This window comes from Microchirus variegatus (assembly GCF_963457635.1).
Source record: "Microchirus variegatus genome assembly, chromosome: 16".
In the NCBI taxonomy this organism is placed as follows: Eukaryota; Metazoa; Chordata; class Actinopteri; order Pleuronectiformes; family Soleidae; genus Microchirus; species Microchirus variegatus.
In genome coordinates, this window is record NC_139817.1 from 25,093,972 (window position 1) to 25,107,239 (window position 13,268).

A 13,268-nucleotide genomic window follows, 5' to 3' on the forward strand; every position below is an offset into this window, starting at 1 on the left:
CTATTTATTTAATTTATATTAAAACCTGTAATTAGAGGAGACGGTGTGTGTGTATGTACTTTTAAGGATATTTTCTGGCATAAACAGATTAGGAGGGCAGACATAGAAACTGAGATAGTGGAGCACAAGTTAGAGGTAGGTGCATGGTCACAGGTGAATTATGTTAATTAAAACTATTGGAACATTAACTAAACTAGCTCTTGTATTTGCAGCAAATAAAGAAAACCAAATGAAAAGTGTATCATGTCTTTATTTGATTGCTGTGATGATGATGATGGTGACATACAGCGTCTCTGACTACTCTGCTGTTCTGCACAGCTGACAGGTGGATAGGGTCGTCATCAGTGTGTAGGTCAGGGTGTTGCTCTCCTCTAATAGTGGAAATATTATAAACACATGCCACAATAATGTCACAGGCCTCTCAGGGGTGACCCTGAGATGACGTAGGACCTGGAAATAGGCTCTCAGCAGTTGGGGGACCCTGGTTCAGGGTCAGGGTCGGGGTCAGGGGTCAGCAGCCTCCATATAACTCTCCATAAATCCTTGAGTCATGAACAGACCTCGACCACATTAGAAACGATGTGTGCAGCATCACATACGATCGTGACAGTGCAGAGAAGGACAGATGTTGAGAAAATGACAAATAGTCTTTTCTGACTGCTCTGCACACAGCTGCCTTGCTCAAGTGCTCTGCCTCTTCGACCTTGTCTGAAAAAAACTCCCATTTGCAAAAAAAAACGCAGCACAACACAGGGTTTCTGCTGGACTGTGAGAGCATGACTACTGTTGGTAATGTTGTGAGGACGCAGAGCCGAGGCATCAGCAAACTAAGACGCTCTGCAGAAGCCTGATAACGAGACACTGATTTATATCAGCTGTGTGTGAACAGGTCAAGGACTGAGGAACAGTGGTGTAGTAGCTGTTGTCCTCCAGGTGGAGGCGCTGTAGGAGCAGTTGAATAATAAAGTGTGTGATGTTTGGACGTGATAATGATGTGTGTCAAAAGACTCCGTTTTACTCAGACTGTTCTCCAGTGTCTATTCACTACTGAGCTACTTTGACCTGCTCCGTGTCAGGCCTGGGTCGGTCCAGCCCTCCTTAGTCCACCTGCAGCTTCCTGTTGTTGGAGAACAATGGTTCATGGTAATAATTTGATTGTTAAAAATAATTAAATACTAATACAAAACAATACAAAAACAATGAGTTATTATTTATTTATTTATCAAATATATTTGAAAAAAACAATGCAAGCCTTATACCTTAAGAGACATGACAGTCAAGTTAGGCCAAGTTTATTAAATTAACTACATAATATCACGTGTGGTATCAAAGGTGGTCTTTTTCTGAGCCGTGTGTGTGTGTGTGTGTGTTGTAGTCCCGAGGCCTGTTGCACAAAACTAGGATAAGGGATTAAGTCAGGATATCTTGGTTATCCTGACTTAATGTATCTGTGATCCGGTTGTACAAAAGCAGGATATGTAATGACATAAGTTACCATGGAGATTTGTCCTGTGGAGTTAGCCTGGTACTAAGCCTGCTCTGGACCAGGCTAAGCAGGCTAAGTTAGCCTGGTCTGGAGCAGGCTAAGTTCCAGGATTGATTAAATCTCATCCCTCATCTCAGCAGTAAATGTTATCACATCTAACTTTACCCACTGTCATGATCTAAACATTTGAGCTCATTGGCTCATTGAGCTCATAACCCTAACCCTAACCCAATCATTTCACAGAAACTTTATATTTATACACACACCATATGAATATAAAAACACACACACACCCTATATAATACACACACCACACGTCTGCACATTGAAATGAATGCAGGACAAATGAATGGAGGCATTCAGTATAAAACACAAACATCATAAGAGGCCAAATATTACGTTTTTGGAGATTGTAAATGATGTTTTGATGGAAGATTTAACGTTTATTTCTGCACTACTTACGCATTCAGGCGGGCGCCAATGGTTTGCCACACTTTTTTGCGGTTGGTTTATAATCGTGGTCGTGTTTCCTTTCTTTTTGATTTGGTCTTTCAATGAGGAAAAGAGCGCCGCTCTCGTTGTCACGGTGAATCTGAGAATCTGCGATCGACAGGGAGGTCTATTTGAGGAAGTTGTGCGCGCACTGATCCAGGATTGGTTTCACCTGGCTCGATGAATCCTTGTTTTGGATTCGTTAAACCTGCCCCTCGAATTCGAAGTGGAAGACTGTTGATTTAAGCTCTAACCAGCCAAAACATCCCATAAATCTTGTATATTTACATATATATCTGGTGTGAAACGTATTGATTTCATATAATTTTATGTTTAAACACAGTTGCAGAAGTGCCCGTAGTAGAATTTAGTGATCGTGCTCATAATATTCTGGAGTAAATGTGATGTTTATGTGAGTAAATGTGATAAAACTTCATTTCTACAACAACAGTGACAGTAACATGTAAGTGAGGACAGGATTTAGGTTTATGACAGAAAGTCTGTAGATCTGTCGCAATTAGCTTTTTAAAAAGAAACTTTTAAAAGTGGACAGGGTCTTTCTGTCTCTGTTATTATAATATCATCTCACACATGACAGATATTCTCTCCGTGTGGACGTGTCCTTAAAGCAAGCAGGTAAAACCAAAGCCTGTTTAGTGTGACGTCACAGAAAAACCTTAGTCCTTCACATGATGTTTGTCCCTGATCTGCTGAAGCTGCGTCACAGAGCACGACTCTGGATGAAGATCATCTTCACCTCCAGCTGTTGAGAGAAGACGACAGAGGAGAAGAGTCAGAGTCACTCATTGTTGACGTGATGTCATCATAACCTTTGAGGAGGAGAAACCAATAGAGTGAAGACATTTAGTCTCTTCCTCACGTCTTTAAAGGGTTTTAAAGGTTAAGACCTGGTTTCAGGATCAGGCATTTAGTTGTGGAGTCTAAGGTTAGAGTAAAGGTTTAGGGGATGCATTACGTCTATGAAGGTCAGCTCTAGTCTGTGGTCACATGATCACCAGCAGCTCGTCTGATTGGCCGACTGTTGTCTCTCTGTGTCTTTGTGTCCAATCATGAAGTTTGTCTCTAGTCTGCTCTCACAGCACACAACACGGACTCTAACTCTACTGACCTCACAGTCTGTAGTCTGGACTCTACTGACCTCTCAGTATGTAATCTGGACTCTACTGACCTCACAGTCTGTAGTCTGGACTCTATTGACCTCACAGTCTGTAATCTGGACTCTACTGACCTTACAGTCTGTAGTCTGGACTCTATTGACCTCACAGTCTGTAATCTGGACTCTACTGACCTCACAGTCTGTAATCTGGACTCTACTGACCTCACAGTCTGTAGTCTGGACTCTACTGACCTCACAGTCTGTAATCTGGACTCTACTGACCTTACAGTCTGTAGTCTGGACTCTATTGACCTCACAGTCTGTAATCTGGACTCTACTGACCTCACAGTCTGTAATCTGGACTCTACTGACCTCACAGTCTGTAGTCTGGACTCTACTGACCTCACAGTCTTCAGTCTGTAGTCTGGACTCTATTGACCTCAGAGTCTTCAGTCTGTAGTCTGGACTCTATTGACCTCACAGTCTTCAGTCTGTAGTCTGTAGTCTATTGACCTCACAGTCTGTAGTCTGGACTCTACTGACCTCACAGTCTTCAGTCTGTAGTCTGGACTCTATTGACCTCACAGTCTTCAGTCTGTAGTCTGGACTCTACTGACCTGAGAGTCTCCAGTCTGTAGTCTGGACTCTTTTGAAGATCAGACAGAGGCTTCACTCCTGAATCCTGTAGTTTGTTGTTGCTCAGGTCCAGTTCTCTCAGATGAGAGGAGTTTGACTTCAGAGCTGAGACCAGAGAAGAACAGCTGATCTCTGACAAACTGCAGTCTGTCAACCTGAATAAAGAATAAAAGATGAGACTTTAACAAACACTGTGTATGTGTGTGTGAATCAAATGAGTTTAATGTTAATAAAATGAAAGTTTAATAAAACAACAGCAGCTTCAGTCAGTGAACTCACTTCAGAATCTCCAGTCTACAATGTGGACTCTCCAGTCCAGAACACAGCTGCTTCACTCCTGTATCCTTCAGATTGTTCCCTCTCAGGTACAGTTCTGTCAGGTGGGAGGAGCTTGACTTCAGAACTGAGACCAGAGAAGAACAGCTGATCTCTGTCAAACTGCAGCCCCTCAACCTGAAGAAAGAATAACATAACATAACCACTTTAAACGCACAATTCACACTGATGTCGAGTGCAAAATGGCTCGTCAAAACACAATCAAACTAGCGTCTTCTTCTGCGCATTATCTCTTCGTCTAGCTTCCTGCTAGAGTGCCCCCTGGAGGCCGTTGGCACGTAAAAATCTATAGATTAGCCCCGTTGTTATATAGGCCGCAGGGTTCAAAGCGTGTGAAAAAATTTGCGGATTATAGTCCGGAATTTACGGAATTTATTTGATGATATCAATAAAACGTGTCATTGTGAATGACGTGGTTTTTCCGAGCGTGTGAAACAGAACCATAGCTTTGACAAAGTAGCAGGTTGTGCAGGATGATGGACTCTGAGGTTTGTGATGCTGCTTCATCAACACCTGACACGTGACCTCCGTTCAATATTAGATATTGTAAAAAATATCAAAATCCGACGGCAAATATGGTGATATACAATAATATCAGTGAACTCACTTCAGAATCTCCAGTCCACAGTGTGGACTCTCCAGTCCAGAACACAGCAGCTTCACTCCTGTATCCTGCAGATCATAGTTCCAGCTCAGGTCCAGTTCTCTCAGGTGGGAGTTTGACTTCAGAACTGAGACCAGAGAAGAACAGCTGATCTTTGACAAACTGCAGCCCTTCAACCTGAATAAAGAATAACAGATGAGACTTTAGACGACTGTGTGTGTGTGAGAGTGAGAGAGTGAATCAAATGAGTTTAATGTTAATAAAATGAAAGTTTAATAAAACAACAGCAGCTTCAGTCAGTGAACTCACTTCAGACTCTTCAATCTACAATGTGGACTCTCCAGTCCAGAACACAGCAGCTTCACTCCTGAATCCTTCAGAGCAAAGTTCTCACTCAGGTCCAGTTCTCTCAGGTGTGAGGAGTTTGACTTCAGAACTGAGGCCAGAGAAGAACAGCTGATCTCTGACAAACTGCAGCGACTCAACCTGAATAAAGAATAAAAGATGAGAAGTTGCTGGTTAGAATCAGTCAGTGTTTGATCATGTGTTCAGAGCTGAGACCAGGACTTCACACTGAGTCTCTGAGAGTTCACAATAATCCAGTCTGTGATTGACATGAAGCCATGGAGTCACAGTGAGGTGTCCATCATGTGAGGTGGAACACACCTGGGTCCTGGACTCATGTCAAACTCAGACTTGACTTCACAGCTGATGGTTATTAACGAGCTAACGTCACTCGACTACTCTGCAGACTTCACTGGATCTGAACAGGGACTGGTTCTGATCAGGTCTTTGGGTTTGCTTTGACCCGTGTTGGAGTCTAATCAGGTTTAGGTGAAACCAAAAAGAATCAAAGTCACACAAAGAGAAAGTTAACAATGAAACATTAACAGTAAATGACCAAATAAAGACGTTGAAACATGAAAAACAACACAGCTCACTCACAGAGTGAGAAGAAGAATATTTAATCAACCATCACTGATTGATGATGTTATTGATCCTGTCTGAACTTACTTGGCCTTCCTGAAGTTCCTCACAGCTGGAATCAGTCTGAGTTTTCCCTGGAATGATGTCTTGTACTTGTCAAAGTCCAACTCATCCAGAACCTCCTCAGACATCTGCAGCATGTAGGCCAGAGCTGCACACTGGATCTCAGAGAGAAACTGTCCTCCGGCCTTTGACTTCATGAACTCTTGGATCTCCTGATGCACTGATTGGTCGTTCATCTCTGTCAGACAGTGGAAGATGTTGATGCTTCTGTCAGGCGAAATGTTCTCTGTGTTCATCTTCTTCAGGTTCTCGATGACTCTCTGGAGGATTTTTGGACTGTTCTGAGTCTGACCCAGCAGACCTCCTAAGAGTCTCTGGTTGGACTCCAGACAGAGTCCATGAAGGAAGCGAACAAACAGGTCCAGGTGACCATTTCGACTTTGAAGGGATTTCTTCATGGCTGCTTTCAGGAACACATCTAGAGAAGTGTAATCATCATCTTCTTGTCTGAAGAAGTCCTGCAGTACCTCTGTCTTCCTGTTGGTGAAACAGTGGAACATGTAGACTGCCGCCAGAAACTCCTGAACGCTCAGATGAACAAAGCAGTAGACTGTTTTCTGCAAGATCACACTCTCTCTTCTGAAGATCTCTGTACAAACTCCTGAGTGAACCAAGGCCTCTGTCACATCAAGACCACACCGGACCAGGTCTTCTTGGTAGAACATGATGTCTCCTTTCTGCAGATGTTCAAAGGCCAGCCTCCCCAGCTTCAGAAGAACCTCCCCGTCGGCCTCCATCAGCTCCTGTGGACTCGTCTCACGTCCTTCCTTGTACTTGTTCTTCTTCCTCTTTGTCTGAACCAGCAGGAAGTGTGAGTACAGGTCTGTCAGGGTCTTGGGCAGCTCTCCTCTCTGCTCTGTGGTCAACATGTGCTCCAGAACTGTAGCACTGATCCAGCAGAAGACTGGGATTTGACACATGATGTGGAGGCTCCTGGACGTCTTGATGTGTGAGATGATTCTGCTGGACAGATCTTCATCACTGGATCTCTTCCTGAAGTACTTGTCCTTCTGGTCCTCAGTGAAGCCTCGTACTTCTGTTACCCTGTCAACACATGTAGGAGGGATCTGATTGGCCGCTGCAGGTCGAGAAGTTATCCAGATGAGAGCTGAGGGAAGCAGATTCCCCTGGATGAGGTTGGTCAGCAGCACGTTGACTGATGACCTGTGTGTGACGTCAGAAACCAGCGTCCTGCTGTTGAAGTCCAGTGAGAGTCTGCTTTCATCCAGGCCGTCAAAGATGAACAAAGGTTTACAGACAGAGAGCTTCTCTGCTGTGACCTTCTCTAATGTTGGATGGAAAACATGGAGCAGAGTGAGAAGACTGTGCTGCTGATCTCTGATCAGGTTCAGCTCCCTGAACGAAAGCAGAATCAGCAGATTCACATCCTGGTTTTCCAAACCCTCGGCCCAGTCCAGAGTGAACTTCTGCACCGAGAAGGTTTTTCCAACACCAGCGACGCCGTTGGTCAGGACCACTCTGATGCGCCCCTGCTGGTCAGGTAAGGCTTCAAAGATGTCGCAGCACTTGATGGGAGTGTCCTGGACCATCTTCTTCTTGGAGGTGGTCTCCAGCTGCATCACCTCATGTTGAGTATTGACCTCTTCACTCTGTCCCTCTGTGATGTAGAGCTCAGTGAAGATCCTGTTCAGGAGGGTTCTACTTCCTCTTCCTTCAGTTCCTTCAGTCACATGTTCAAATCTCCTGTTCAGACTGATCTTATGTTCATCTAGAACCTCCTGCAGACCAACATCTGCTGAAAGACAAGAAACAAAGTCAGACTGAAGAAAGAATCTGAGCAGCTGAGGATTATTTTCATGTTTTTCTGTGACGTTGTTGTTTTATGTCAAATGAAAAACTACAATCATTTTCACTGTAATGACTTGAATAACTTCATTGTGAAAGATATGCAAGCACATATTTATTTTGTATTAGCATGCTACTATTGGGGTCGTACCTATGTTCCCCGGGTCCTATGTTCCCCGTTTTTCCCAAAAAAGGTCCTATGTTCACCACTTTGTATGTGACAGGGGAACATGGGACCCTTTTTTTGAAAAAAGTTAGGGTTAGGGTTAGAGAAAGGGTCCTATGTTCCCCGGTCACATACAAAGCGGTGAACATAGGACCTTTTTTGGGAAAAACGGGGAACATAGGACCCGGGGAACATAGGTACGGTCCCCTACTATTTTGCAGCTAACTTGGTGAACCTGTTTCCAAAGGTAAGCTAGCACGGCTACAATTAGCATTAGCGTAGGACTAACATAATACAAACACTGCGCAACCTCATTGTGCCTAATGATGTTGCACAGTGTTTGTATTATGTTAGCCTCTGCGTTCCTTATCATGCATTACCATAACTGAAAAATCTTCTTCAGCTCCACTATAGGAATACATCCTTCCTACGGGTACTGCACACACTAAGAAGGTACAAATGCTTTGTTACTAGTGATAGAAAAGCAGGAAAATTAGGGTAAACCTTCATTTCTTCAACCTGCAGGGGGCAGCAGAGAGTTAAAGTCCATCATCTTCATGATCACGAGTAATATTTTTAACTTTTAAACATTTTTTCTCCTGTTTTTCCATTTCTAAAGTCTGCTCGTGCCGATGGGAGCTGCTCTCCTTACGAGTCTTACCCTGTGGTCCAGGTCCTGTCCTGGGTCTTTTCCCACACTGAGGACAGCAGGAGTCTCCTGGTGGACCAGACTGGTCCAAGTATGAGGAGATGCAGCGTCTGCAGAACTGGTGACCACAGCTGGTGGAGACTGGATCCTTCAGGACGTCCTGACATAGAGAACAGGGGGACGTCTGCTCGTCCACAGGAACAGCAAACTCGTCTCTGTGAAGACATTTCTTTATTACTAACACTTCAGGGACAGGTGGACATGTCTCTCTGAAGACATGTCTTTATTACTAACATGTCAGGGACAGGTGGACATGTCTCTCTGAAGACATTTCTTTATAACTAACATGTCAGGGACAGGTGGACATGTCTCTCTGAAGACATTTCTTTATTACTAACATGTCAGGGACAGGTGGACGTGTGTCTGTGAAGACATGTCTTTATTACTAACACTTCAGGGACAGGTGGACGTGTCTCTGTGAAGACATGTCTTTATTACTAACACGTCAGGGACAGGTGGACGTGTCTCTGTGAAGACATGTCTTTATTACTAACATGTCAGGGACAGGTGGACATGTCTCTGTGAAGACATGTCTTTATTACTAACATGTCAGGGACAGGTGGACGTGTCTCTGTGAAGACATGTCTTTATTACTAACATGTCAGGGACAGGTGGACGTGTCTCTGTGAAGACATGTCTTTATTACTAACATGTCAGGGACAGGTGGACGTGTCTCTGTGAAGACATGTCTTTATTACTAACATGTCAGGGACAGGTGGACGTGTCTCTGTGAAGACATGTCTTTATTACTAACATGTCAGGGACAGGTGGACATGTCTCTGTGAAGACATGTCTTTATTACTAACATGTCAGTGACAGGTGGACGTGTCTCTGTGAAGACATGTCTTTATTACTAACATGTCAGGGACAGGTGGACGTGTCTCTGTGAAGACATGTCTTTATTACTAACACGTCAGCGACAGGTGGACGTGTCTCTGTGAAGACATGTCTTTATTACTAACATGTCAGCGACAGGTGAAGAAAAATGACAATAATCACATTGGAATAAAATAAAAACCCCCACTGCTCTGTAAACAATAACAAAAATGCTACATATTCATTTTAATTTCTCTCAGGGAAAACAGAAGTGAACGGCTACAGGTCATCTCTACCAAATGTTTATTTTAATCGTTTTAATAATGTATCTATTTGTATGTGGCCAGATATAAAACGTATCCACTCCTGTGGTTTGTTTATTTCATGTTTAAATTACAATGACACAAATAATATTACGTATAACGCTAAGTGAGCGTTAGCTCGTCATGTTACACTGAAACACGTGTTGTACATAACTTATTGCAAATGACACGCTAACACACAGTGTGTGTGTGTTTGTGAATCTGACTCCTTCACAGGACAAACTGTCTCTTACTTTGTGTCTGAGGCTCCAGGTTCATGACTGAAGTTTATATATATGCTCATAGACTTCAGAGACAGACAGCTGGGTCCTGGACTCTCTGCTCTCGGTCTCTGGTTCTGACGTCTGCAAACACAAACATCACATCCATCACAGGGACACAGACTGTAGAGACTCTCACCTACAGTCAATTTACCTTATCCTCACATCTGCATGTTTCTGGACTGTGGGAGGAAACCGGAGAAAACCCACGCACACACATGGTGCCGTCATCACCTTTGTCTCATTTCATTTGTAAGCACCTCAAAGACTAAAGGCTTCATGTCAGAGTTTTAGTTGCTGATTTTAGCTCAGTATTTGACACTGTACGTCCTCACCTCACCTGTGCTGTGAGCTCTTCTCTTCACTCTCTACACAAATGGCTGTAGAAGCATTAACTTTGTAAAAGCAGATTTAAAAGGAGTTCAGAGTCTTTTACATGGTGATGACGGCCCCTCCCTCTGTTACAGAGAGACTGACTCGTTCAGGTCGTGGTGTACGAAGCATCATCTCATGCTAAACACTAAAAACAACTAAAGGAGATGATTCTTCAGTCCATATCGTCTCCTTAGTTTAATCTGTTTGATGTAGTTGTTGAACTAATCACAGTAAACTCGAGTTTTGAACTGTTTTTTTTTTGCATTTGTGTTCAACACACAACCAAGTCTGTGTTTCTCAGGACAAACGGTCGCTTACTTTGTGTCTGAGGCTCCAGGTTCATGACTGAAGTTCATAAATGCTCTCATAGACTCGTCACTCTTCAGAGACAGACCGCTGGGTCCTGGACTCTCTGCTCTCTGTCTCTGGTTCTGACCTCTGCAAACACAAACATCACATCCATCACTGATTGTGGTCTTTGTTTAGACCAGGGGTCTCAAACTGGCGGCCCGGGGTCCACATGCGGCCCCCAAATCAATTTCAAATTGATTACATTCAAATCAGTTTATTTGCTCCATATGACAAATAAATCATTAAAAAACTGAATCATTTTGGTTTGTGGACAAAACAAAACATTAGAAAACATCGCCAGGTTTGACAAACATCATTAGTTGCAGCTCTAAATTAGTTGTTTCTGTATGTTTTTTTATTACTATGTTACTATGTTTACCATGTTTACTATGTTACTATGTTACTATGTCATAAATACGTTTACATGGTCAACTTTTTTTTCGTTCCATATGAAAACAATCACTTTTAATGTTAAATTAAGTGAAATATCATCATAAATATTATTATTTCATGTCCTTTTCTCAAAAAGTTGGCCTTTTTGAGACACTTTGACCAGTGTGACCTCCACAGTCATAATTCATAAAGGACACATTTACTTGACCGTCACTGTATCCAGCCTGTTCATTGTCTCCACTACAGTGCACATAAAGTCATTGTGTTGCACCATAACCAACATTATAATATGTATAAACTTTCTAATACATGCAAACATCCATTGATCGTGATGCAGGAGCGTCTGTGCTGTGATACATCACAGTGAAACCACTGCTGTGATTGAGAAATGATTGACGTTTTACACAAGGGGTTGAATTTCACTGATTGTAATCTAATCTAAACAGCTGAACGAGCTGCTGATAACACACTTCACAGGACAAAGTGTGTCTCTTACTTTGTGTCTGAGGCTCCAGGTTCATGACTGAAGTTCATATCTGCTCCCATAGACTGGTCACTCTTCACAGGCAGACCGCTGCGTCCTGGAGTCTCTGCTCTGTCCTCGTCTTCCTCCATACAGTCACTCGTCTGCTGGACTTCAGTCATTCTGACAGAGAAACAGACTGTGAGCCGACACTGACAGACACTGAGATCTGAGCAAAATAACTTATTCTAAACCTAATATATATAAAAAGTATGGCTACAGGCAAGGCAGGCAAATGCTTGGGGCCCCGAGCTGATAGGGGGCCCCTCGACACTCGGAGCCTGAATGCATCAGTGAGCAGCCGCATCCCCGTCCCCCTTAAACAACAATGACATCTCCTAACGGGGCCCTACGTCACCTCACTTTAACCTGTGTGAAGTTATCGTTCTGCAAGTTGAAAATTTAGCTGAAGGAAAATGAAGAGGAGTTATCAATCAGTTAGAAGAGGAAGAAAAAAGAAAGAAAGACATACAGTTGTAAGTGGAGCTACTGGTGCAGATAATGATATAATCATAACATTAACAGTCACTGTCTAACTAACAGCAGCTAACATTAGCATCAGAATGCTAGCTGACGCTAACGCTAACTAGTAGAAGCAGTGCTTCAAAGGTGCTGATGAGGAATTTCCTGCTGTGGTTTAGTAAGAAAACTATTTAACTTCTATACTTTATATTTTGTTTACAATGTGAGTTATTTACAGTGCAATGTTTAGTTTAAAAAAAAAAGTTTTTTCAAAGTTATTTACAGTATTTTATTTTTTTTATATTGTCTTATAATGTGGGTTCTTTACAATGTAATGTTTATTTTTTACTAAGTTTGTATAGGTTTTTACAAGTTATTTACTTTTTAGTATTTTATTGTTCTTTACATTTATATTTTCACATACTTTATTTATCTCTCTGTTCCTACAACAATATAAGGAGAAAATTTGAATATTTCTGGCATATTTACGAACGGTTATAAATCGTGATTAATCCACAGCTACCCTGTGATTTATCTGATAAAAAATGTTAATCTTTTGACAGCCCTAATAAAAAGCCCTTTTTCTCTTTGTTTGCGTCAATGAGCTCCTCAGCCAGTAGATGGTGCTAGGCTCCTCTGCTTGTGTGTTATTGAAGGGCTGTTGGCTGGAACTTTGACCCTAGATTTCTCCTAAAGTACAAAAGTACCTCATACCACTGTTTTTTTTGTCGATTAAATACTACAGAATTAAGCAGCGTTTCAATGTAACAAAGTACACATACTTCGTTACTGTAATTAAGTATAAAATACACGCGTCTGTACTTCATTTCTTGCAGCGTTTATTTAGTAGTATATTTTATATCAGAACTTAACTTCTGGTACTCAAGTACAGTAAATGTCATATACTTTACGTGAGTAAAAAAGTGACTAAAAACTTCTACCAAAGTCATTTACTGGTCACATACACGTACTTTTACTCAAGTATCACTTTAAGGTACTTCACACACGCACTAAACCATTCTATAATCATGTGTAAATATAATTTATCATTATAATCACGTAGACACTCACCTTTCTGTATTCGTGCTGCGTAGTTAAAATGGAGATTTGTTTCACTTTCATTTACAGCCATGGATGTATAATTTGAACTGGATAGAGCTCCGCCCCCTCTGCCTTGAAGACAATTTTTGCATGGTGGCCACTGTGGGTACTGCAACAAAAAATCCCATGGAGCCCAAAAAGCATTTTCCCATTGACCACAATAGTAAAAGAGACGCGTGTAAAAGTGTCCACAGGACACCTCGAGACATGGACACGGGCTTTTATAAATCTTTACATTATATTTTTTTAATATATGGAGTTT

General features: G+C 42.2%; 1 protein-coding gene across 5 annotated transcripts; it reads right to left on the reverse strand.

Moving 5' to 3' along the window:
• Positions 1-1,274: 1,274 nt before the first annotated feature.
• Positions 1,275-13,033, reverse strand: LOC310938097 (NLR family CARD domain-containing protein 3-like). Of its 5 annotated transcripts, none has more exons than XM_083902525.1 (11): positions 12,977-13,033; positions 11,417-11,566; positions 10,495-10,614; positions 9,775-9,885; positions 8,355-8,557; positions 5,686-7,474; positions 4,981-5,157; positions 4,675-4,848; positions 4,011-4,184; positions 3,713-3,886; positions 1,275-2,741 (listed from the first exon to the last, which is right to left on the reverse strand). In XM_083902525.1, exons 2-11 carry the CDS (start codon positions 11,563-11,565, stop codon positions 2,732-2,734), a joined length of 3,081 nt encoding a protein of 1,026 aa, XP_083758651.1. In that variant the 5' UTR covers position 11,566; positions 12,977-13,033; the 3' UTR covers positions 1,275-2,731. The 5 variants fall into 5 exon arrangements, with proteins under 5 accessions (XP_083758651.1, XP_083758650.1, XP_083758653.1 ...); XM_083902524.1 differs by having other exon boundaries at positions 5,686-7,477; XM_083902527.1 differs by lacking the exon at positions 10,495-10,614 and having other exon boundaries at positions 5,686-7,477.
• Positions 13,034-13,268: the final 235 nt, after the last annotated feature.